The sequence below is a fragment of the Coregonus clupeaformis genome, chromosome 38 (assembly GCF_020615455.1).
Source record: "Coregonus clupeaformis isolate EN_2021a chromosome 38, ASM2061545v1, whole genome shotgun sequence".
Lineage (NCBI taxonomy): Eukaryota > Metazoa > Chordata > Actinopteri > Salmoniformes > Salmonidae > Coregonus > Coregonus clupeaformis.
The window spans coordinates 6,584,795-6,608,576 of record NC_059229.1 but is presented as its reverse complement, the minus strand read 5'-3'; the positions used below and the strand labels follow the sequence as shown (position 1 = coordinate 6,608,576).

The 23,782-nt window shown below is 40.8% G+C and overlaps 1 protein-coding gene across 1 annotated transcript; it reads left to right on the top strand.

Moving 5' to 3' along the window:
* The first annotated feature begins 819 nt into the window (after positions 1-819).
* Positions 820-23,255, top strand: LOC121534042 (myosin-10-like). Its single transcript, XM_041840475.2, is given in 19 exon segments — positions 820-1,249; positions 2,346-2,474; positions 4,204-4,286; positions 4,517-4,673; positions 5,034-5,062; positions 5,064-5,196; positions 5,671-5,796; positions 6,087-6,307; positions 6,463-6,551; positions 6,672-6,770; positions 16,052-16,479; positions 18,474-18,572; positions 20,298-20,380; positions 20,611-20,767; positions 21,129-21,290; positions 21,790-21,915; positions 22,207-22,427; positions 22,586-22,674; positions 22,795-23,255. Coding segments are annotated over 19 exon segments (2,847 nt in total). The 5' UTR covers positions 820-940; the 3' UTR covers positions 22,902-23,255.
* Positions 23,256-23,782: the final 527 nt, after the last annotated feature.

Sequence of the window (23,782 nt, the reverse complement as noted above, 5' to 3'; positions counted from 1 at the left end):
TACACTTTTCCCTTGAATGAAACACACTATCCAAACCAACATCTGAGAGCAAGTACTGAGTAGGCAAAATGGAATGTGAGGAATTATGAGGTTTATTGATATTTCAAATAAGGGTATAGTTACTGTACAGTACATCTTTGAATTCAGAAAGAAAGAATGACAACATCAAAATGACTTAGGGCAACATTCTATTTTAGTAAGAATACTACATAACTTTGACAATGATTAAACACACTATCCAAACCAACTAATCTGAGAGCAAGTATACTGAGTAGACGAAGTAACAAAATTGAATGTGTTGAATTCATGAACAGATCATAATGGTTATCTATATTTCAAAAATATGACTGTTACTGCTCATCTTTTCAAATGGATAGAATGATAGAAAATCATCTGATGTAAGTGATCGAGTGACTTGGTACAACATATTAGTTTGTTAAAATAATAACATAACAAATACAATATTAAGCCTACAAATCCTTGCCAATTATATATTGAAATATATTAAAAACATTGCCAATTTCAGTAAACAAACCAAAATGTAATTGAAAATGGTTGTCTGAAACCATGGAATGTCAGCTTTACAAAACACATCCAGTGAATTTCCAGAGAATCTCAAGCTGTCTGACTTGTCAGTCTATACCTGTCAAACACACTGCCCTTCATAAACCACAACCTTTACTGAACAATTAATTACCCTTAAAGTCTTTAGTGACTTGATGTCTCTTGTTACATAGTTGTTGCAAGCCCTGTACCCACCTACTTAACAAAACAATTAGATACACTTTCATTCCAAGGAATAGTGGTGACGTGGTCAATCACGCTTAATCCAACTGTATAAAAAGCTCGAGGACACAAAAGGAGTTATTTTACCTGTCGCCTCCAACTCGGAAGAACGCACTTTAACCTCCCAGGACGCATCGCCAGACTATCTCTCGCCATGTCCATTGTAGCCAGTCGCAGTAGTAGCCGTAGCTACAGCTCACGTAGCGGTGTCGGTTCGAGTGGCCTCAGTTCTACCGGTGGGATGCTGTTTTCCAACGGTTTGGGAGGCGGTAGGTCCCGTATGAGCGTGTCATCTCTTGGGAGCAGTCGCGCGCCGAGTGTATATGGAGGTGCCGGGGGATACGGCACCCGTATCTCTCAATCCTCTTTCTCTATGGACGGGCCAGGCCAGATCACTTTCAGCGCCAACGAGAAGCATACCATGCAGAATCTGAACGACCGTTTGGCCACCTACCTGGAAAAGGTAAGGAAGAGTGACGGGGATGTGGATGGCGATTACGCCACGCGAGCTGCGCGATATTATGCACGTCCCAGATTATGAGCGTGGAGACCAACAGACAAGAGAGAGTGATAACTCTTTTCAAAATACTACATATTCGATGATACAGATTTTTTTAATGAGCAAATTATCTTCAATCTTTGTTATGAAAGCATTTTTGTTTTAAATAACCCCTTTCATGAATATAATCCACAATGTTAAATTAAATATGATAATACAGTAGGCTACAGTAAATTGACCCCATACATTAATACATTTTTGTTTTAAATAACCCCTTTCATGAATATGATCCACAATGTTAAATTAAATGTGATAATGCAGTAGTCTACAGTAAATTGACCCCATAAATATATATATATAAAACCCCTTTTACTTAACTTTTAACTTTTTAAAAACGATTTATTCCATCATTAACTTTTCTAATTTTAAAATTGCTATTGTGAAGAAACAGTAACCTATAGTTTGCCCGTAAAGCTCCAAGGAGAAGTCTCATTATTATTAAAAGACACACCTGTATTACTATTATAAACACATTCCTAAATACATAATGAGGACAATGACATAGCAGGATTTGATCATTTATTTTCAATTCCATTATGTTGGGGATTATCTAATGGGAGTGTGCAGATTCACATAACATGATGGGTGCGCCCCAAATGGCACCCTATTCCCTATGTAGTGCACAACATGGCCCATAGGGCTCTGGTCAAAAGTAGTGCTCTAAATAGGGAATAGTGTGCCATTTCTGATAGACCCATGAACTGAACTGATTCCCTCCACTAACCTTTACTTTGCCTGTAAATCTCCAAGGATAAGTCTTATTATTATTAAAAGACACACCTGTATTACTATTATAAACACACGTTCCTAAATACATAATGAGGTCAATGACATAGCAGGATTTGATCATTTATTTTAAATTCCATTATGTTGGGGATTATGTTATGGGAGTGCACTGATTCACATAACGTGATGGAATGCGCCCCAAATGGCCCCCACAGGTCCTATTTTGGATAGACCCATGAACTGAACTGATTCCTTCCACTCCCTTTGTACACAGGTGCGCTCTCTAGAGGCAGCCAATAGTAAGTTGGAGCTGCAGATCAAAGAGTTCTACGAGATGAGATCACCGACTCACAAGAAGGACCTCAGTGGGTTCTATGCCACCATCGCAGACATCCGCAACAAGGTACTTCTGGGTAATGTAGTTTTAATGTAGCAACCCACTGGGCACACACTGGTTGAATCAACATTGTTTACATATTTTAACAAATTTATAAAATAAAAAAAACGGAAATATCACATTTACATAAGTATTCAGACCCTTTACTCAGTACTTTGTTGAAGCACCTTTGGCAGCGATTACATCCTCAGTCTTCTTGGGTATGACGCTACAAGCTTGGCACACCTGTATTTGGGGAGTTTCTCCCATTCCTCGCTGCAGATCCTCTTAAGCTCTGTCAGGTTGGATGGGAAGCGTTACTGCACAGCTATCTTCAGGTCTCTCCAGAGATGTTCGAACGGGTTCAAGTCCGGGCTCTGGCTGGGCCACTCAAGGACATTCTGAGACTTGTCCCGAAGCCACTCCTGCATTGTCTTGGCTGCGTGCTTAGGGTCGTTGTCCTGTTGGAAGGTGAACCTTCGACCCAGTCTGAGGTCCTGAGCACTCTGGAGCAGGTTTTCATCAAGGATCTCTCTGTACTTTGCTCCGTTCATCTTTCCTCGATCCTGACTAGACTCCCAGTCCCTGCCGCTGAAAAACATCCCCACAGCACGATGCTGCCACCACCATGCTTTAACGTAGGGATGGTGCCAGGTTTCCTCCATATGTGACACTTTGCATTCAGGCCAAAGAGTTCAATCTTGGGTTCATCAGATCAGAGAATCTTGTTTCTCATGGTCTGAGTGTCTTTAGGTGCCTTTTGGCAAACTCCAAGCGGGCTGTCATGTCGCTTTTACTAAGGAGTGGCTTCCGTCTGGCTATTGTACCATAAAGGCCTGGTTGGTGGAGTGCTGCAGAGATGGTTGTCCTTCTGGAAGGTTCTCCCATCTCCACAGAGGAACTCTGAAGCTCTGTCAGAGTGACCATCGCGTTCTTGCTCACCTCCCTGACCAAGGCCCTTCTCCCCCGATTGGTCAGTTTGGCCGGGCGGCCAGCTCTAGGAAGAGTCTTGGTGGTTCCAAACTTCTTCCACTTAAGAATGATGGAGGCCACTCTGTTCTTGGGGACCTTCAATGCTGCAGACATCTTTTGATACCCTTCCCCAGATTTTTGCCTCGACACAATCCTGTCTCGGAGCCCTACGGAGAATACCTTTGACCTCATGGCTTGGTTTTTGCTCTGACATACACTGTCAACTGTGGGACCTCATATAGACAGGTTTGGGCCTTTCCAAATCATGTCCAATCAATTTATTTTTACCACAGGTGGACTCCATTCAAGTTGTAGAAATATTTCAAGGAAGATCAATTGAAACAGAATAAACCTGAGCTTAATTTCGAGTCTCATAGCAAAGGGTCTGAATACTTATGCAAATAAGGTATTTCTGTTTTTTTATTTTTAATAGCTGTGCAAAAATTTCCAAAAACCTGTTTTAGCTTTGTCATTATGGGGTATTGTGTGTAGATTGCTGAGGATGTTTTATTTATTCAATCAATTTTAGAATAAGGCTGTAACGTAACAAAATGTGGAAAAAGTAATGGGGTCTGAATACTTTCCTCTAATCTAAGTGATAGATTAGAGGTGTAATTTCTATTGTCTCAGTATTTATTTTGTTGATTGTCGAAAAACTGTGCCTTGTTGTATATGAATGAACAATAGATATGACCCAGATCTGCTGATCTAAACACATTATATCCCATACATAGTTGACACTGTTATTACATTCCATTGACTGTGGCTGTCCTCCTGTTCCTAGATCCATGCCAGGTCTGTGGAGAACTCTCAGATTATCCTGCGGGTGGATAATGCCAGACTTGCAGCTGATGACTTTAAGATGAAGTAGGTGCACTTCCTCTCTGTACTGTACACCGCTTCTGTGAGTGTACTGTTTCAGTTTGTAGCTCTTGGCCTATATGTTCGAGATTGAGTACATCCAATCCTCCCAGATCTACAGAAATGCTTATGGGGGTAGGCAGGGGCTATGGATCAGTTTATGGTTGGGCAATTTGTATCTTGGTTTGTTGTGAGAAGGAACTAATCAAGCTCTCTCCCCTCCTCAACCCGTATAGGTTAGAGAAGGAGGCTAACATGCGTATGACAACGGAAGGGGATGTGGCTCGTCTGAGAGGAGTCCTAGACAGCTTTACACATGCCAGAGGAGACCTGGAGATGCAGATTGAGGGGCTGAAGGAGGAGCTGGTCTACCTCAGGAAGAACCATGAGGAGGTAACCTCCTCAATTCTCGTCACACACTCAAGTCTTAACGCTTGTGCTATTGGCTGAAGTGTCAATGTGCCAGGACAGCCACGTGTTTTTTTCATTTGGACACCATTGCTCCCCCTGTAGTTTTTGCAATGTTTTTGCACTTGAATGTATTTATTAACTCTCAGTGGGTTTGAGACCTTTCCATGTTTGGCCACAAGGGGCAAAACTCAACCACAACAAATCTATGGCAACTTCACAGTTATTAGTACTGAAATATACAGTAACTCATTGTTTTCACATACTTTTAGCCTTCCCTGTATATAAGTAAACTACAAATCCCAGGTATTATGACACAATTTGTCCCCCTTTTCTTGTTGTTAGGAGATGCATTTGATGCGGACTGGAGCAGTGTGGTGCTGTGAATGTGGAGATGGACTGTGCTTCCTCAGTGGACATGAGCAAGGTGCTGGAGGAGATGAGGACCCAGTATGAGGGCATGGTGGCGAAGAACCAGAGAGATGCTGCCGAGTGGTTCAAGAGCAAGGTGAAACAACCTCTGAAAATAGGACAGGGGTCCTCAAAGTGTGTGGGCCCGGGTCCCTAAATGTGTTTTGTGAAGTGTGTAGTAACTAAATAATGATGCCTATTATGCTGTGAGAACAAGGAGTCCGCTTACACTGTACTTTGATTATAAAGGTTTATTATATCAAAAGATTTCAGCGTCAATTTACAGACTTCTGCAGGCATCTGGAGAACAACGGACCCGATCTAATATGTTGTTACTCCCCGTCCTTTGTTTTAATCATGGTATTTATAATCTGCGACATGATATGGGTGGTTTCCCCTACAGACCAATCCCATGACTCCACACAACAGACTTCCTCTGTTTTAGGGTGCCCTTATAGAACTGCTCTCCAGATACTTCCCTAAGTTGAATCAACATCCTCTAAAATACCATTTGCAAAAAGTGGTACTATACTATTGACTAAAACGATGTGTGTGTGTTTGTGTGTGTCAGGTGGAGGTGCTTCAGAACCAGATCACCACCAGCACCACAGAGGTGAAGACCTCTCAGTCTCAGGTGACCGACCTGAAGAGGACCTTCCAGAGCCTGGAGATTGAACTGCATGGCCTGCTCACTCAGGTATGATGTCAAAACATCTTAGTGAATCAGAATCCCTAAACATATAGCATTTGTCTTTACCCTATCTCTGTTCCTAAAATATGGAATTCCTTTATGTCATAAAGGAACATTACAGTCCAAAATCAAAGTTTGTTAGATGTTTTCAACCTCCACTGTTGTGTAATGTCAAGGTGTTCTAACAGCTTTATGTGCACCAATCTAACTATCTCTACCCTTCTTCATCTCCCTGTTCATCAATTTCTACTACCCTCTCCTTTCTTCATCCCTTACAAACATAAACACATTCCTAGAAGGGGTACCTGGAGCAGAGCGTCACTGATATAAATGGTCGCTATGGCTCCCAGCTGAGCCAGCTGCAGGTTCATATCAACAGCATGGAGGAGGAGCTTCAGCAGCTCAACGTCAGCATCCAGCAGCAGGCCTCCGAGTACCAGATCCTCCTGGACATCAAGATGAGGCTGGAGATGGAGATCGCTGAGTACAGGAGGCTGCTAGATGGAGAGGGACTCAGGTGAGAGGGGATAATGGAGAGGAGGAAAGAGAGGGAGGGGGAAGGGATGGGGGGATGACAGCTGCTTATTGGAACCTCATTGCAAACTAAAAGATCAAGATGTGTGTTTGTGAGTTTAGCTGACCGGAAGTGTTCTTCCCCTGTGTATCTACCAGTAGGCATGTAGAGACCCGACAGGAGGTCAGGAAAGTGATCGTGGTTGAGAAGGTCCAGGAAGTACAACAAGTCCAGGAAGTGGTGGAAGGTGAGCAAGCAGGATAATGATTAATAAAATGAATGAATCAGTGAAAGAATCAAGTGTTGTTACCCATCATACGCACAATTAATTAATTAATTAATTCCTGTTTTGTGGCTCTTTCCACAGAGTACAACCCACACATGCAGAAGCGTGTGAGGGTGATCGTGGAGGAGATGGTGGATGGGAAGGTGGTGTCCACCTCAGTTGATGAGAAGGTCCAGGATATAAACTGAGAAGGCCAGATAGTTCCGGGATCTGGTGAAGTGGTAATGGACCACACATACCCCTGCAAACGGGGGTTCAAGCCTCGTCTCTATATATATGTCATGGTTGCATACTGTAATATTTCCCTTCTGACAGGATTGCATCAGCTGAATGATAACTGATGTAATTTACTCATGTTACCTTATAACTCTTATATGGCTCTATCATATAGCAAATTGAATATTATTTATAGAATGTGTTTTTCCCGTTGTTCCATTCGTTGCCACCAGGTGGCATTTCTCTCATTTAAACATCTTTGGCCAGCCCGATTAAAAGTGGAAACAGATTATTACAGTTACATAAGTGACATCAGGGAAAATATTACTTGCATCATCAGCCATTATAAAGCTATTTTAGCTCCATTGTATACTCCCAGGATCACAAGCAATGTACGTTCTCTGTACTCTATGACAGGTTTAAAGTTCATGTTCTGTAGGCCTACGACACCGACGCTGCATGATACAATTGGCTGTAGATCAAATCTAGATGTCAATGAATTTCAGGACACTGATATCATAATTGAGGGTGTGTTGTTGTCCTCTAAAAAGCTGAAAGAAACATCTTTACAGCAGTGGCGGTCGGTGCCGTTTAAGGTGAGGGAGGACGACAATTTTTTTAATGAGCATGGCCTTATTTCTATTACAGCATATTGGATGACTGTCGTTCATATTCCATTCACCCAGTTCAATGTAACAACGATAGGTGTAAGCTTCAACATGATGCTTGAATGTTCCCTATACCCATCATGTGGTTGCTACAAGCTAGTCTATAAATGAAAGTTTACAATGCAGGTGCACACAGGTCCAGAGAAAACATTTGAGGCGACAGACAGTGACACATTCAATACCGCCTTGCCCACTCTTGCCTGCATCTAGCTGATCTAGGGTGTAATCAACAGTTGCAAACGAGAGTTTCTATTGGCCAAATTCAGGTTTTTATCCCCTTTTTTGTTCCGTTTGCTTCCGTTTAAGAAAGGTTTGTCAACAGAATCGGCGGAATGAATACACCCCTGATCACACGTAAGCACAGTTCACTTTTATAGCGGCCACGTTGCATTCGTTCTCGCATTTTCGTGCTTTCCTTCTCTCACCTTTTCAATTTGCTTGTGGACTTCAATGCACAACACATCAGCTATCTGTGACCAGGCAAAAAACACAGCCTACATCATTGTCATCATATTAGCTAAAGCAACATCATAGTCAACATAGCTAATAGAACTAATGTGTTAGTACAGACAGTAAGCAATTTAGCAGTTACACCGGAGGGCCCCGGTGGCAACAAATTAACAAAACCAAAAGCTTACCTTGACTTGGAAGAGTTCCAGTGTTGGATAGCCATAGCCAGCTAGTTAACATAGCATCCCTCTGTTTGACCCAGGTGTTTGAGTAGGTTAAACTAGCTAGCTGCATTTGATAGCTAAGTATTGAAAGTGAAAAAATCTAATATAAAATCAAACGAAATACAGCTCTCAATCTCTCTCATTTCTGAATAAATTAATTAGTTAAAAACTGTTTAAATGTTGTCTTTCTCTCTCTTTGAGTCAACTACTCACCACATGTTATGCACTGCAGTGCAACTAGCTGTAGCTTTTGCTTTCAGTACTAGATTCATTACCTGATCCTTTGATTGAGTGGACAACATTTCAGTTCATGCTGCAAGAGCTCTGATAGGTTGGAAGAAGTCCTCTGGAAGTTTTCATAGTTACTGTGTAAGTCTATGGAAGGGCTGAGAACCATGAGCCTCCTAGGTTTTGTATTGAAGTCAATGTACCCAAAGGAGGAAGGAAACAAGGGGTTTTCTGTATTTTTACATTGTGGAATAATAGTGAAGACATCAAAACTATGAAATAACACATATGGAATCATGTAGTAACTAAAAAGGTGTTAAAGAAATCAAAATATATTTTGTATTTCATAGAATCATCCCAAACCATCTCAATTTGGTTGAGGTCGGGGGATTGTGGAGGCCAGGTCATCTGATGCAGCACTCCATCACTCCCTTTCTTGGTAAAATAGCCCTTACACAACCTGGAGGTGGGTTGGGTCATTGTCCTATTGAAAAATAAATAATAGTCCCACTAAGCCCAAACCAGATGGGATGGCGTATCGCTGTCGAATGCTGTGGTAGCCATGCTGGTTAAGTGTGCCTTGAATTTTAAATAAATCACAGACAGTGTCACCAGCAAAGCACCCCCACACCATAACACCTCCTCTTCCATGCTTTTACGTGGGAAATACACATGCGGAGATAATCCGTTCACCCATACCATGTCTCACAAAGACACGGCGGTTGGAACCAAAAATCTCAAATTTGGACTACAGACCAAAGGACACATTTCCACCGGTCTCATGTCCATTGCTCGTGTTTCTTGGCCCAAGCAAGTCTCTTCTTCTTAATGGTGTCCTTTAGTAGTGGTTTCTTTGCAGCAATTCGACCATGAAGGCCTGATTCATACAGTCTCCTCTGAACAATTGATGTTGAGATGTGTCTGTTATTTATTTGGGCTGCAATTTCTGAGGCTGGTAACTCTAATGTACTTATTCTCTGCAGCAGAGGTAACTCTGGGTCTTCCATTCCTGTGGCGGTCCTCATGAGATCCAGTTTCATCATAGCTCTTGATGGTTTTTGCAACTGCACTTGAAGAAACGTTCAAAATTCTTGAAATGTTCAGTGTTGACTGACCTTCATGTCTTAAAATAATGATGGATGGTCGTTTCTATTTTCTTATTTGACCTGTTCTTTCCATAATATGTACTTGGTCTTTTACCAAATAGGGCTATCTTCTGTATACCCCACCTACCACAAATTAACTTTTAAGAAGGCACACCTGTTAATTGAAATGTATTCCAGGTGACTACCTCATGAAGCTGGTTGAGAGAATGCCAAGAGTGTGCAAAGCTGTCATCAAGGCAAAGGGTGGCTATTTGAAGAATCTCAAATATAAAATATATCTTGATTTGTTTAACCCTTTTTTGGTTAGTAAATGATTCCATATGTGTTATTTCATAGTTTTGATGTAGTTACAATGTAGAAAATAGTAAAAAGAAAGAAAAACCCTTGAATGAGTAGGTGTTCTAAAACATTTGACCGGTAGTGTATATATCAGTTTAAACAGCTAAGAGTATGACATGGAGTAGCTCTGGTCCAGGGCGTTATGTGCAGCTTGATCTATTAAGGCTCAAACCACATGTTAGGCCCTGGACCAGAGCTAGACATGGAGCAGATACAGTAAAGGCAGGTTTGTCATGCAGAGAAATGTTGGGCCTCATTCACCATCATTCAAAACGTTTAGAAGTTCTATACAGTCGTAGTAATTGCATCCATAATGCAGTGATTGATTACTTATTCAATTCCGAGTGTTACAACAATCTTTCCTCTCGGTCAACAGGTGATACATAAGCACAATTAATTATACAGCTAACATTTGTATGTACCTGGTCCATTACTTCAAGCTTAAGCTAATTTAACAGAATGGCTCTGGTCAAAAGTAGTGCACTCTATAGAATTGGGTTTCATTTGTGACGTATCCTATGAGGGTTGTCTGAAAACAGAGGTATCTTCTGGTCCTAGCTATATCTTCCTCATCTGAGCCATCAGCTCCTCTAGACTCTGTTCCGTCTCCTTGACCGTCTCCCCTAAGACGAAAAATGTTTCATGGGCCGTGTCCGAATACCCATTCTAGTGTTCTAAATAGTAGGCATTTTGAGTATGCGAAAATAGAACGTTATACAGTATGTGAAATTTCAGAAATGTAGTATGCTTTAAATTGCAGGATGTACTGATTTCGGCTTTTCATCTAGTAGAATTTTCTGCACACTACTGAGGAAGAGAATGTTTTTGACCACAGCTGATAATCAGAATGGCGGTATTCAAAGCAACTGATCATTAGATGACGCCTTCGCAGCATGGATGAGTATAGTATGTTGATATTAGTTGTGTACTGCATTCGTTTTTACTAAGCAGTGCATTCTAAATAGTATGCATTTTAAGTAAGTAGTAGAAAAGCCATTGTTACTTGAAACTACTTCAGATCTGCCAATTACTTTTACTGACTCATACATAGCAGTGGTGGCTAGTGGCAATTTAAATCAGAGGACGGCTCATAGTACCGGCTGAAACAGAATGAATGTTATGGTATCAAGCACATGGTTTCCATATGTTTGCTAACCTTTCATTCAATCCATTCCTTTCCAGCCATTACTATGAGCCGTCCTCCCCTCACCAGCCTCCACTGATACATGGGGGCTTGGCTTTTCTGTACTACAATCAATCAATCAATCACATTTTATTTATAAAGCCCTTTTTTACATCAGCAGATGTCACAAAGTGCTATACAGAAACCCTAAAACCTCAAACAGCAAGCTATGCAGATGTAAAAGCACGGTGTCTAGGAAAAACTCCCTAGAAAGGCAGAAACCTAGGAAGTAACCTAGAGAGAAACCAGGCTCTGAGGGGTGGCCAGTCCCCTTCTGGATGTGCTGGGTGGAGATTATATATCCAAGATGGCGTAGCAGTGCGGTCGTGTTCTTTGTTGTGTGTCTGTGTAAATAGCCAGTTTTTTGTATTTTTTGTATTTTTCGTACATATTTCCCTATCACACTTTTCATCCTTCTACAAAATATACTTTCCTGCAACCCGCCTCACTCAATGTGGAACGGATTCTATTATTGACTTACCTTTTATCTAGAATCTCCAGTTGAAACTAGCTAGCCAGCTAACTAGATACTTGCTATTAGCCACCGTTAGCGGTTTTCACCCAGAACATCGGATTCACTGAATCACTGGACATTAACACCGGATCGCAACTAGCTAGTCACAACCGAATGGATGTTGCTGTTTGGCTAATCACCACTGCCCTCGAAGCAAGCACCAGTTAGCCTTGAGCTAGCCCCATATCCCGGCTATCTACCTCTCTGTCTACCGGACGGGAGTAGCCAGCTAACTAGCTACTTGCTATTAGCCACGTTAGCGTTTTTTCACCATTGCCCGTGGCCTGCACTACCTACCAGCCAGCTCTAGCCTGGACTATTATCGGCCAGTCTGCACTATCTGCACAGCCCGTTATCGACCCAGAACATATCGTTTTTTCTGCCAGAATCACTGAATCACTGGACCTTTAACACCGGATCATCGCAGCTAGCTAGCTGCAACCAAAACGACTGGTCTCCCGACGAAATCGTCTGATGTGGTTACAACAGGCTTCCCGTTACGACGTCGACCACGAAGATCCATCTGCTAGCCCCGGCCCGCTAGCACACGCTAGCCGTGGCCTCTTGCTCGCCAGTGCTATAGCAAACCCGGAACTACCTCCGAACTCTCCTATTGCTGTTCACCGGACCTTATGATAACTCAGCTACACAGCTGATGCCTGCTGGACTGTTCCTTTTTACGGTACCGCATCCTGTTTATGTTTAGCCTCAGCCCAAACTGTGTCGTCATTACCAGCTGTTGTCTTAGCTCTCTCAAATTACACCTGTGATTGCTTTATGCCTCTCTCCCATGTCAATATGCCTTGCTTATTGCTGTTTCGGTTATTTCTTATTGTACTATTTCACTGTAGATCCCCCAGCCCAGCTCAACCTGCCTTAGATAGCTCCTTTGTCCCACACCCCATACACGCGGAGACCGACTCAATCGGTGCCTCCAGTGATGGTATCTCTTTCATCGTTACCCAACGCTTAGGTTTACCTCCACTGTACTCATATCCTTCCATATCCTTGTCTGTACATAATGCCCTGAATCTATTCTACAATGCCCGGAAATCTGCCCCTTTTTTTCTCTGTACCCAATGCACTAGAAGACCAGTACTTAAAGCCTTTAGCCGTATCCTTATTCTACTCCTCCTCTCCGTAGTCTCCAGTATCACTCCTACTCCCCAGGCATTATCATTTGTTGACTTCTGTAACCGTAAAAGCCTTGGTTTCTTGCACGTTAACATTCGAAGCCTCCTCCCTAAGTTTGAGTTATTCACTGCGTTAGCACACTCCGCCAACCCTGATGTCCTAGCAGTGTCTGAATCCTGGCTTAGGAAGGACATAAAACATTCAGAAATGTCCATCCCCAACTACAACATTTTCCATCTCGATAGAACTGCCAAAGGGGGTGGGGTTGCAATCTACTGTAGAGATATCCTGCAGAGCTCTATCGTACTATCCAGGTCTGTGCCCAAACAGTTTGAGCTTCAACTTCAAAAAATCCACCTTTCCAGAAATAAGTCTCTCACTGTTGCTGCTTGCTACAGACCCCCCTCAGCCCCGAGCTGTGCCCTGATTGTGTTGAGGCACAGATCTGGGGAAGGGTAGCAAAAAATGAGAAGAAAGGAATGTATATGTTTTTTAATAACATTCTTATAACTTTTTTTAACTTTACTCATGTTTTCTTGTGGATTTTATGGAAAGTTTTCTTAATGTTCTGAGAACATGACTTTTAATAGAACCATGAGGAAACCTGCAGAAAACATTATGCTGAAGTACTGAAATTCCCACAAAAGAACCTTGTTTCTTAACGTTCTCTGAATGTTTTGAGAACATTACTTTAAATAGAACCATGAGGAAACTTGTAGGACATTTTATGGCAGTGTTTCCCAAACTACGGGTCGCCTGACTATTAAATGGGGAGACAAACTCTGAAATGAATACAAAATGATTGCGCTTGGTTCATAGAACTGGGGTTACGTCAGATACGGTGGTAATAAACAGAGCGGTTTCTGTTTTCTTCCAAAAAATTTGACTATCTTTTCAATTGTTTAAGCTACAAAATATTATGACCACATCACTGAAAGACAAGACTCCCAGGAACACATATGTCTTATGTTTCCCTCTACAATGCCCACAAGCCTCATTAGAAGAGAATGGACAAGACCAGGCACTAAATCAGACTGGGGGGAAAATAACATCATAGACTGTCATACTCCCAATTAAAAAAGTAAACATTGACCGTTGATTACATCACTTCTTTTACATGGTGGGGTCACAAACATTTTTTGACATCAAAATGAGACTGCAGGCCAAAAATCTTTGGGAATCTCTGCGTTATGCGAAGGTTGTATGCAATAAACCATAGGACAACCACGCTCTCACCAAGCTGTATGTGCTAGCTGGGATGTGGTTGTCTCACCTAGCAAGTTTAAAATGAATGCACTTTTCGTAAATTGCTCTGGATTAGTGCATCTGCTAATGACTAAAATGTCAAATGTAAATGTTCTACATACAGATATCATATTACTGTATTTAATATTTTTTTTGTAAATAATTTTTAAATAATGATGTCACAAATGTATCATTCGTACATTTCTTTATAAAAAATGTAGTTATTTGTTACATTTGACTGTGTGAAACCTAGCAGTACTAACAAATACATGTTTTTGGACACAGGTCCAGTAATGGCTAAAGGATTGCAATATTTACCTGGAGCTAAACATGCAGATAGCACTACTGGGTGATCTGAAAAGTCATAGTCAATCGATCAATAATTTAATAATGTTTTAGCAAAAATGTTTATTTTCAATTTACAATCTGTAGAAACAATGAGAATAGAAGGGTTCAGAACTTTTGTAAAACATCACAGTACAGTTGAAAAATATATGGCAAATAGAAATCCAATATGGATGGTGTTAAATGATAGATGGGTGGTGTTGAATGGAGTTGAAGGATGGGACTAATAACAACTAACAACAACTAATAACAACAAGATAACTAATGTAAAGCATACTGTGTCCAAAATAAGTATATAGGTTATAGGTTGAGAGCTTTTGTGAAAGAGCACAGTTAGAAAGCTATGGCATATAGAAGCAAAACAGATGGACATCATGAAAATGATCGGAGTTCAGGAGTAAAAACAAACAAAATACAATTATTGTAAAAATATAAAATATATATAGTATGTATAAGCTGGAAGTAGAGGCCTAAGCATTGTTGTTCACTAGTTTACTCCAATTAGGGAAGGTGTGGTGAGGTTGGAAAGTAATAAAGGGAAATATATATTTTTTAATGGATATGTATATATATGTATGTAGATATATTTATATGTATGTATGTATGTGTATGTATGTATATGTATATATATTTATATATATATATATATATATATATATATATATATATATATATTATATATTTGCGAGAGAAAAAAACATATGGGGGATTGGAAGTGATGCAGACAATTAAATTGATGGAAGTTACAATCTATCTGCATTATTAAAGCTGATCTACCCCCCCAAAAAATATATAAAAAATAAAAATTTACAAATACATGTTTGTCATTGAACAACCTCATTAGATAGTGAAAAAACACACCAATCTCTTTCAGAATTTCTTTAAACAATAAAATCTAATTTACCAACATTTCTGAAAATGGATATATAGCGTTTTGGAACGAAACTGTTCAATTTATTCTGGCTGTTTTCTGGCTGTTTTGCATACACTTTCCCCTTGACTGAAACACACTATCCAAACCAACATCTGAGAGCAAGTACAGAGTAGGCTAAATGGAATGTGAGGAATTATGATGTTTATTGATATTTCAAATAAGGGCATAGTTACTGTACAGTACATCTTTGAATTCAGAAAGAAAGAATGACAACATCAAAGTGACTTAGGGCAACATTCTATTTTAGTAAGAATACCTACTACACAACTTTGACAATGATTAAACACAATATCCAAACCAACTAATCTGAGAGCAAGTATACTGAGTAGACGAAGTAACACAATTGAATGTGTTGAATTTATGAACAGATCATAATGGTTATCTACATTTCAAAAAATATGACTGTTACTGCCCATCTTTTCAAATGGATAGAATGATAGAAAATCATCAAATGTAAGTGATGGAGTGTCTTGGTGCAACATTTTAGTTTGGTAAAATAATAACATAACAAATACAATATTTAGCCTACAAATCATTGCCAATTATATATTAAAAATATATTCAAAACATTGCCAATTTCAGTAAACAAACCAAAATGTAATTGAAAATGGATATCTGAAAACACATCCAGTGAATTTCCAGAGAATCACAAGCTGTCTGACTTGTCAGTCTATACCTGTCAAACACACTGCCCTTCATAAACCACAACCTTTACTGAACAATTAATTTCCCTTAAAGTCCTTAGTGACTTGATGTCTCTTGTTACATAGTTGTTGCAAACCCTGTACCCACCTACTTAACAAAACAATTAGATATACTTTCATTCCAAGGAATAGTGGTGACGTGGTCAATCATGCTTAATCCAACTGTAAAAGAAGCTCGAGGACACAAAAGGGGTTATTTTACCTGTCGCCTCCAACTCGGAAGAACGCACTTTAACCTCCCAGGACGCATCGCCAGACTATCTCTCGCCATGTCCATTGTAGCCAGTCGCAGTAGTAGCCGTAGCTACAGCTCACGTAGCGGTGTCGGTTCGAGTGGCCTCAGTTCTACCGGTGGGATTCAGTTTTCCAACGGTTTGGGAAGCGGTAGGTACCGTATGAGCGTGTCATCTCTTGGGAGCAGTCGCGCGCCGAGTGTATACGGAGGTGCGGGGGGATACGGCACCCGTATCTCTCAATCCTCTTTCTCTATGGACGGGCCAGGCCAGATCACTATCAGCGCCAACGAGAAGCATACCATGCAGAATCTGAACGACCGTTTGGCCACCTACCTGGAAAAGGTAAGGAAGAGTGACGGGGATGTGGATGGAGATTAAGCTATGAGCAAATTGTCTTTAATCATTGTTATCAAGCATTTTTGTTTTAAATAACCCCTTTTATCAATACTATCCACAATGTTCAATTAAATGTGATAATACAGTAGGCTACAGTAAATTGACCCCATACATTAATACATTTTGGTTTTAAATAACCTCTTTCATCAATACTATCCACAATGTTCAATTAAATGTGATAATGCAGTAGGCTACAGTAAATTGGCCCCATAAATAGATACATTTTTGTTTTAAACAACCCCTTTCATGAATATGATCCACAATGTTAAATTAAATGTGATTTACATTTAAGTCACTTAGCAGACGCTCTTATCCAGAGTGACTTACAAGGGTTAAGTGCCTTGCTCAAGGGCACATCGTCAGATTTTTTCACCTAGTTGGTTCAGGGATTAGAACCAGCAACCTTTCGGTTACTGGCACAATGCGCTTAACCACTAAGCTACCTGCCAGATTTTGTTAATGAGCAAATTATAATCAATCTTTGTTATAAAGCATTTTTGTTTTAAATAACCCCTTTTGTCAATACTATCCACAATGTTCAACTAAATGTGTTTATACAGTAGGCTACAGTAAATTGACCCCATACATTTATACATTTTTGTTTTAAATAACCCCTTTCTTGAATATGATCCACAATGTTAAATTAAATGTGATAATGCAGTAGTCTACAGTAAATTGACCCCATATATATATATATATATATATATATATATATATAAACACTTTTACTTAACTTTTAACTTTTTAAAAACGATTTATTCCATCATTAACTTTTCTAATTGTAAAATTGCTATTGAGAAGAAACAGTAACCTATAGTTTGCCTGTATAGCTCCAAGGAGAAGTCTCATTATTATTAAAAGAAACACCTGTATTACTATTATAAACGCATTCCTAAATACATAATCAGGACCAGTGGTGGAAAAACTATCCAATTTTCATCCTTGAGTAAAAGTAAAGATACCTTAATAAAAGATGACTCAAGTAAAAGTGAAGGTCACGGAGTAAAATACTACCTGAGTAAAAGTCCAAAAGTCTTTGGTTTTAAATATACTTAAGTATCAAAAGTAAATGTAATTGCTCAAAAATACTTAAGTATCAAAAGTAAAAGTATAAATAATTTCACATTCCTTATATTAAACAACCCAGACGGCACAATTATTTATTTACATTTTTGTGCGGATTTTTGTGCACACACCAACACTCTGACATAATTTACAAGCAAAGCGTTTGTGTAGGGACGACCAGGGATGTTCTCTTGATAAGAGTGTGAATTGGACCATTTTCCTGCCCTGCTAAGCATTCAAAGTGTAATGAGTGCTTTTGGGTGTCAGGGAAAATGTATGGAGTAAAAAGTACATTATTTTCTTTAGGAATGTAGTGGAGTAAAAATAACAGTTGTCAAAAATATAAATAGTAAAGTAAAGTACAGATACCCCAAAACCTACTTAAGAAGTACTTTAAACTATTTTTACTGAAGTACTTTACACCACTGATGAGGACAATGACATAGCAGGATTTGATCATTTATTTTAAATTCCATTATGTTGGGGATTATCTAATGGGAGTGTGCAGATTCACATAACATGATGGCATGCGCCCCAAATGGCACCCTATTCCCTATGTAGTGCACAACAAAGCCCATAGAGCTCTGGTCAAAAGTAGTGCTCTATATAGGGAATAGTGTGCCATTTCTGATAGACCCATTAACTGTACTGATTCCCTCCACTAACCTCTAGTTTGCCTGTAAATCTCCAAGGATAAGTCTTATTATTATTAAAAGACACACCTGTATTACTATTATAAACACATGTTCCTAAATACGCAATGAGGACAATGACATAGCAGGATTTGATCATTTATTTTAAATTCCATTATGTTGGGGATTATGTTATGGGAGTGCACTGATTCACATAACGTGATGGAATGCGCCCCAAATGGCACCCATAGGTCCTATGGCAAGTTGGAGCTGCAGATCAAAGAGTTCTACGAGATGAGATCACCGACTCACAAGAAGGACCTCAGTGGGTTCTATGCCACCATCGCAGACATCCGCAACAAGGTACTTCTGGGTAATGTAGTTTTAATGTAGCAACCCACTGGGCACACACTGGTTGAATCAACATTGTTTACATATTTTAGCAAATGTATATAAAAAACAACAACTTAAATATCACATTTACATAAGTATTCAGACCCTTTACTCAGTACTTTGTTGAAGCACTTTTGGCAGTGATTACAGCCTCAGTCTTCTTGGGTATGACACTACAAGCTTGGCATACCTGCATTTGGAGAGTTTCTCCCATTCCTCGCTGCAGATCCTCATAAGATATGTCAGGTTGAGTGGGGAGCGTTGCTGCACAGCTATTTTCAGGTCTCTCCAGAGATGTTTGATCGGGTTCAAGTCCGGGCTATGGCTGGGCCACTCAAGGACATTCTAAGACTTGTCCCGAAGCAAATCATGCATTGTCTTGGCTGTGTGCTTAGGGTTGTTGTCCTGTTGGAAGGTGAACCTTCGACCCAGTCTGAGGTCCTGAGCAGGTTTTCATCAAGGATCTCTCTCTGTACTTTGCTCCGTTCATCTTTGCCTCGATCCTGACTAGTCTCCCAGTCCTTGCCGCTGAAAAATATCCCCACAGCATGATGCTGCCACCACCATGCTTTAACGTAGGGATGGTGCCAGGTTTCCTCCAGACGTGACGCTTGGCATTCAGGCCAAAGAGTTCAATCTTGGGTTCATCAGACCAGAGAATCTTGTTTCTCATGGTCTGAGTGTCTTTAGGTGCCTTTTGGCAAACTCCAAGCGGGCTGTCATGTGGCTTTTACTGAGGAGTGGCTTCCGTCTGGCCATTGTACCATAAAGGCCCGGTTGGTGGAGTGCTGCAGAGATGGTTGTCCTTCTGGAAGGTTCTCCCATCTCCACAGAGGAACTCTAAAGCTCTGTCAGAGTGACCATCGGGTTCTTGGTCACCTCCCTGACCAAGGCCCTTCTCCCCCGATTGCTCAGTTTGGCCAGGTGGTCAGCTCTAGGAAGAGTCTTGGTGTTTCCAAACTTCTTCCACTTAAGAATGATGGAGGCCACTCTGTTCTTGGGGACCTTCAATGCTGCAGACATCTTTTGATACCCTTCCCCAGATTTTTGCCTCGACACAATCCTGTCTCAGAGCTCTACAGACAATTCCTTCGACCTCATGGCTTGGATTTTGCTCTGACATGCACTGTCAACTGTGGGACCTCATATATAGACAGGTGTGGGCCTTTCCAAATCATGTCCAATCAATTTATTTTACCACAGGTGGACTCCAATCAAGTTGTAGAAATATTTCAAGGAAGATCAATGGAAACAGAATACACCTGAGCTCAATTTCGAGTCTCATAGCAAAGGGTCTGAATACTTATGCAAATAAGGTATTTCTGTTTTTGTTTTTAATAGATGTGCAAAAATGTTTAAAAAAAAACTGTTTTAGCTTCGTAATTATGGGGTATTGTGTGTAGATTGCAGAGGATTTTTTATTTATTCAATCAATTTTAGAATAAGGCTGTAACATAACAAAATGTGGAAAAAGTCAAGGGGTCTGAATACTTTCCTCTAATCTAAGTGATAGATTAGAGGAGTAATTCCTATTGTCTCAGTATTTATCTTGTTGATCGTTGAAAAACTGTGCCTTGTTGTATATGAATGAACAATAGACATGACCCAGATCTGCTGATCTAAACACATTATATCCCATACATAGATGACACTGTTATTACATTCCATTGACTGTGGCTGTCCTCCTGTTCCTAGATCCATGCCAGGTCTGTGGAGAACTCTCAGATGATCCTGCGGGTGGATAATGCCAGACTTGCAGCTGATGACTTCAAGATGAAGTAGGTGCACTTCCTCTCTGTACTGTACACCGCTTCTGTGAGTGTACTGTTTCAGTTTGTAGCTCTTGGCCTATATGTTCGAGATTGAGTACATCCAATCCTCCCAGATCTACAGAAATGCTTATGGGGGTAGGCAGGGGCTATGGATCAGTATACTGTTGGACAATTTGTATCTTGGTTTGTTGTGAGATGGAACTAATCAAGCTCTCTCCTCTCCTCAACCCGTATAGGTTAGAGAAGGAGGCTAACATGCGTATGACAACGGAAGGGGATGTGGCTCGTCTGAGAGGAGTCCTAGACAGCTTTACACATGCCAGAGGAGACCTGGAGATGCAGATTGAGGGGCTGAAGGAGGAGCTGGTCTACCTCAGGAAGAACCATGAGGAGGTAACCTCCTCAATTCTCGTCACACACTCAAGTCTTAACGCTTGTGCTATTGGCTGAAGTGTCAATGTGCCAGGACAGCCACGTGTTTTTTTCATTTGGACACCATTGCTCCCCCTGTAGTTTTTGCAATGTTTTTGCACTTGAATGTATTTATTAACTCTCAGTGGGTTTGAGACCTTTCCATGTTTGGCCACAAGGGGGCAAAACTCAACCACAACAAATCTATGGCAACTTCACAGTTATTAGTACTGAAATATACAGTAACTCATTGTTTTCACATACTTTTAGCCTTCCCTGTATATAAGTAAACTACAAATCCCAGGTATTATGACACAATTTGTCCCCCTTTTCTTGTTGTTAGGAGATGCATTTGATGCGGACGGAGCAGTGTGGTGCTGTGAATGTGGAGATGGACTGTGCTTCCTCAGTGGACATGAGCAAGGTGCTGGAGGAGATGAGGACCCAGTATGAGGGCATGGTGGCGAAGAACCAGAGAGATGCTGCCGAGTGGTTCAAGAGCAAGGTGAAACAACCTCTGAAAATAGGACAGGGGTACTCAAAGTGTGTGGGCCCGGGTCCCTAAATGTGTTTTGTGAAGTGTGTAGTAACTAAATAATGATGCCTATTATGCTGTGAGAACAAGGAGTCCGCTTACACTGTACTTTGATTATAAAGGTTTATTATATCAAAAGATTTCAGCGTCAATTTACAGACTTCTGCAGGCATCTGGAGAACAACGGACCCGATCTAATATGTTGTTACTCCCCGTCCTTTGTTTTAATCATGGTATTTATAATCTGCGACATGATATGGGTGGTTTCCCCTACAGACCAATCCCATGACTCCACACAACAGACTTCCTCTGTTTTAGGGTGCCCTTATAGAACTGCTCTCCAGATACTTCCCTAAGTTGAATCAACATCCTCTAAAATACCATTTGCAAAAAGTCATAAATTGCTTAGACACTACAAGTGGTACTATACTATTGACTAAAACGATGTGTGTGTGTTTGTGTGTGTCAGGTGGAGGTGCTTCAGAACCAGATCACCACCAGCACCACAGAGGTGAAGACCTCTCAGTCTCAGGTGACCGACCTGAAGAGGACCTTCCAGAGCCTGGAGATTGAACTGCATGGCCTGCTCACTCAGGTATGATGTCAAAACATCTTAGTGAATCAGAATCCCTAAACATATAGCATTTGTCTTTACCCTATCTCTGTTCCTAAAATATGGAATTCCTTTATGTCATAAAGGAACATTACAGTCCAAAATCAAAGTTTGTTAGATGTTTTCAGACCTCCACTGTGGTCTAATGTCAAGGTGTTCTAACAGCTTTATGTGCACCAATCTAACTATCTCTACCCTTCTTCATCTCCCTGTTCATCAATTTCTACTACCCTCTCCTTTCTTCATCCCTTACAAACATAAACACATTCCTAGAAGGGGTACCTGGAGCAGAGCGTCACTGATATAAATGGTCGCTATGGCTCCCAGCTGAGCCAGCTGCAGGTTCATATCAACAGCATGGAGGAGGAGCTTCAGCAGCTCAACGTCAGCATCCAGCAGCAGGCCTCCGAGTACCAGATCCTCCTGGACATCAAGATGAGGCTGGAGATGGAGATCGCTGAGTACAGGAGGCTGCTAGATGGAGAGGGACTCAGGTGAGAGGGGATAATGGAGAGGAGGAAAGAGAGGGAGGGGGAAGGGATGGGGGGGGGATGACAGCTGCTTATTGGAACCTCATTGCAAACTAAAAGATCAAGATGTGTGTTTGTGAGTTTAGCTGACCGGAAGTGTTCTTCCCCTGTGTATCTACCAGTAGGCATGTAGAGACCCGACAGGAGGTCAGGAAAGTGATCGTGGTTGAGAAGGTCCAGGAAGTACAACAAGTCCAGGAAGTGGTGGAAGGTGAGCAAGCAGGAGAATGATTAATACAATGAATGAATCAGTGAAAGAATCAAGTGTTGTTACCCATCATACGCACAATTAATTAATTAATGAATTCCTGTTTTGTGGCTCTTTCCACAGAGTACAACCCACACATGCAGAAGCGTGTGAGGGTGATCGTGGAGGAGATGGTGGATGGGAAGGTGGTGTCCACCTCAGTTGATGAGAAGGTCCAGGATATAAACTGAGAAGGCCAGATAGTTCCGGGATCTGGTGAAGTGGTAATGGACCACACATACCCCTGCAAACGGGGGTTCAAGCCTCGTCTCTATATATATGTCATGGTTGCATACTGTAATATTTCCCTTCTGACAGGATTGCATCAGCTGAATGATAACTGATGTAATTTACTCATGTTACCTTATAACTCTTATATGGCTCTATCATATAGCAAATTGAATATTATTTATAGAATGTGTTTTTCCCGTTGTTCCATTCGTTGCCACCAGGTGGCATTTCTCTCATTTAAACATCTTTGGCCAGCCCAATTAAAAGTGGAAACAGATTATTACAGTTACATAAGTGACATCAGGGAAAATATTACTTGCATCATCAGCCATTATAAAGCTATTTTAGCTCCATTGTAAACTCCCAGGATCACAAGCAATGTACGTTCTCTGTACTCTATGACAGGTTTAAAGTTCATGTTCTGTAGGCCTACGACACCGACGCTGCATGATACATTTGGCTGTTGATCAAATCTAGATGTCAATGCATTTCAGGACACTGATATCATAATTGAGGGTGTGTTGTTGTCTCTAAAAAGCTGAAAGAAACATATTTACAGCAGTGGCGGTCGGTGCCGTTTAAGGTGAGGGAGGACGAAAATTTTTTTCATGAGCATGGCCTTATTTCTATTACAGCATATTGGATGACTGTCGTTCATATTCCATTCACCCAGTTCAATGTAACAACGATAGGTGTAAGCTTCAACATGATGCTTGAATGTTCCTTATACCCATCATGTGGTTGCTACAAGCTAGTCTATAAATGAAAGTTTACAATGCAGGTGCACACAGGTCCAGAGAAAACATTTGAGGCGACAGACAGTGACACATTCAATACCGCC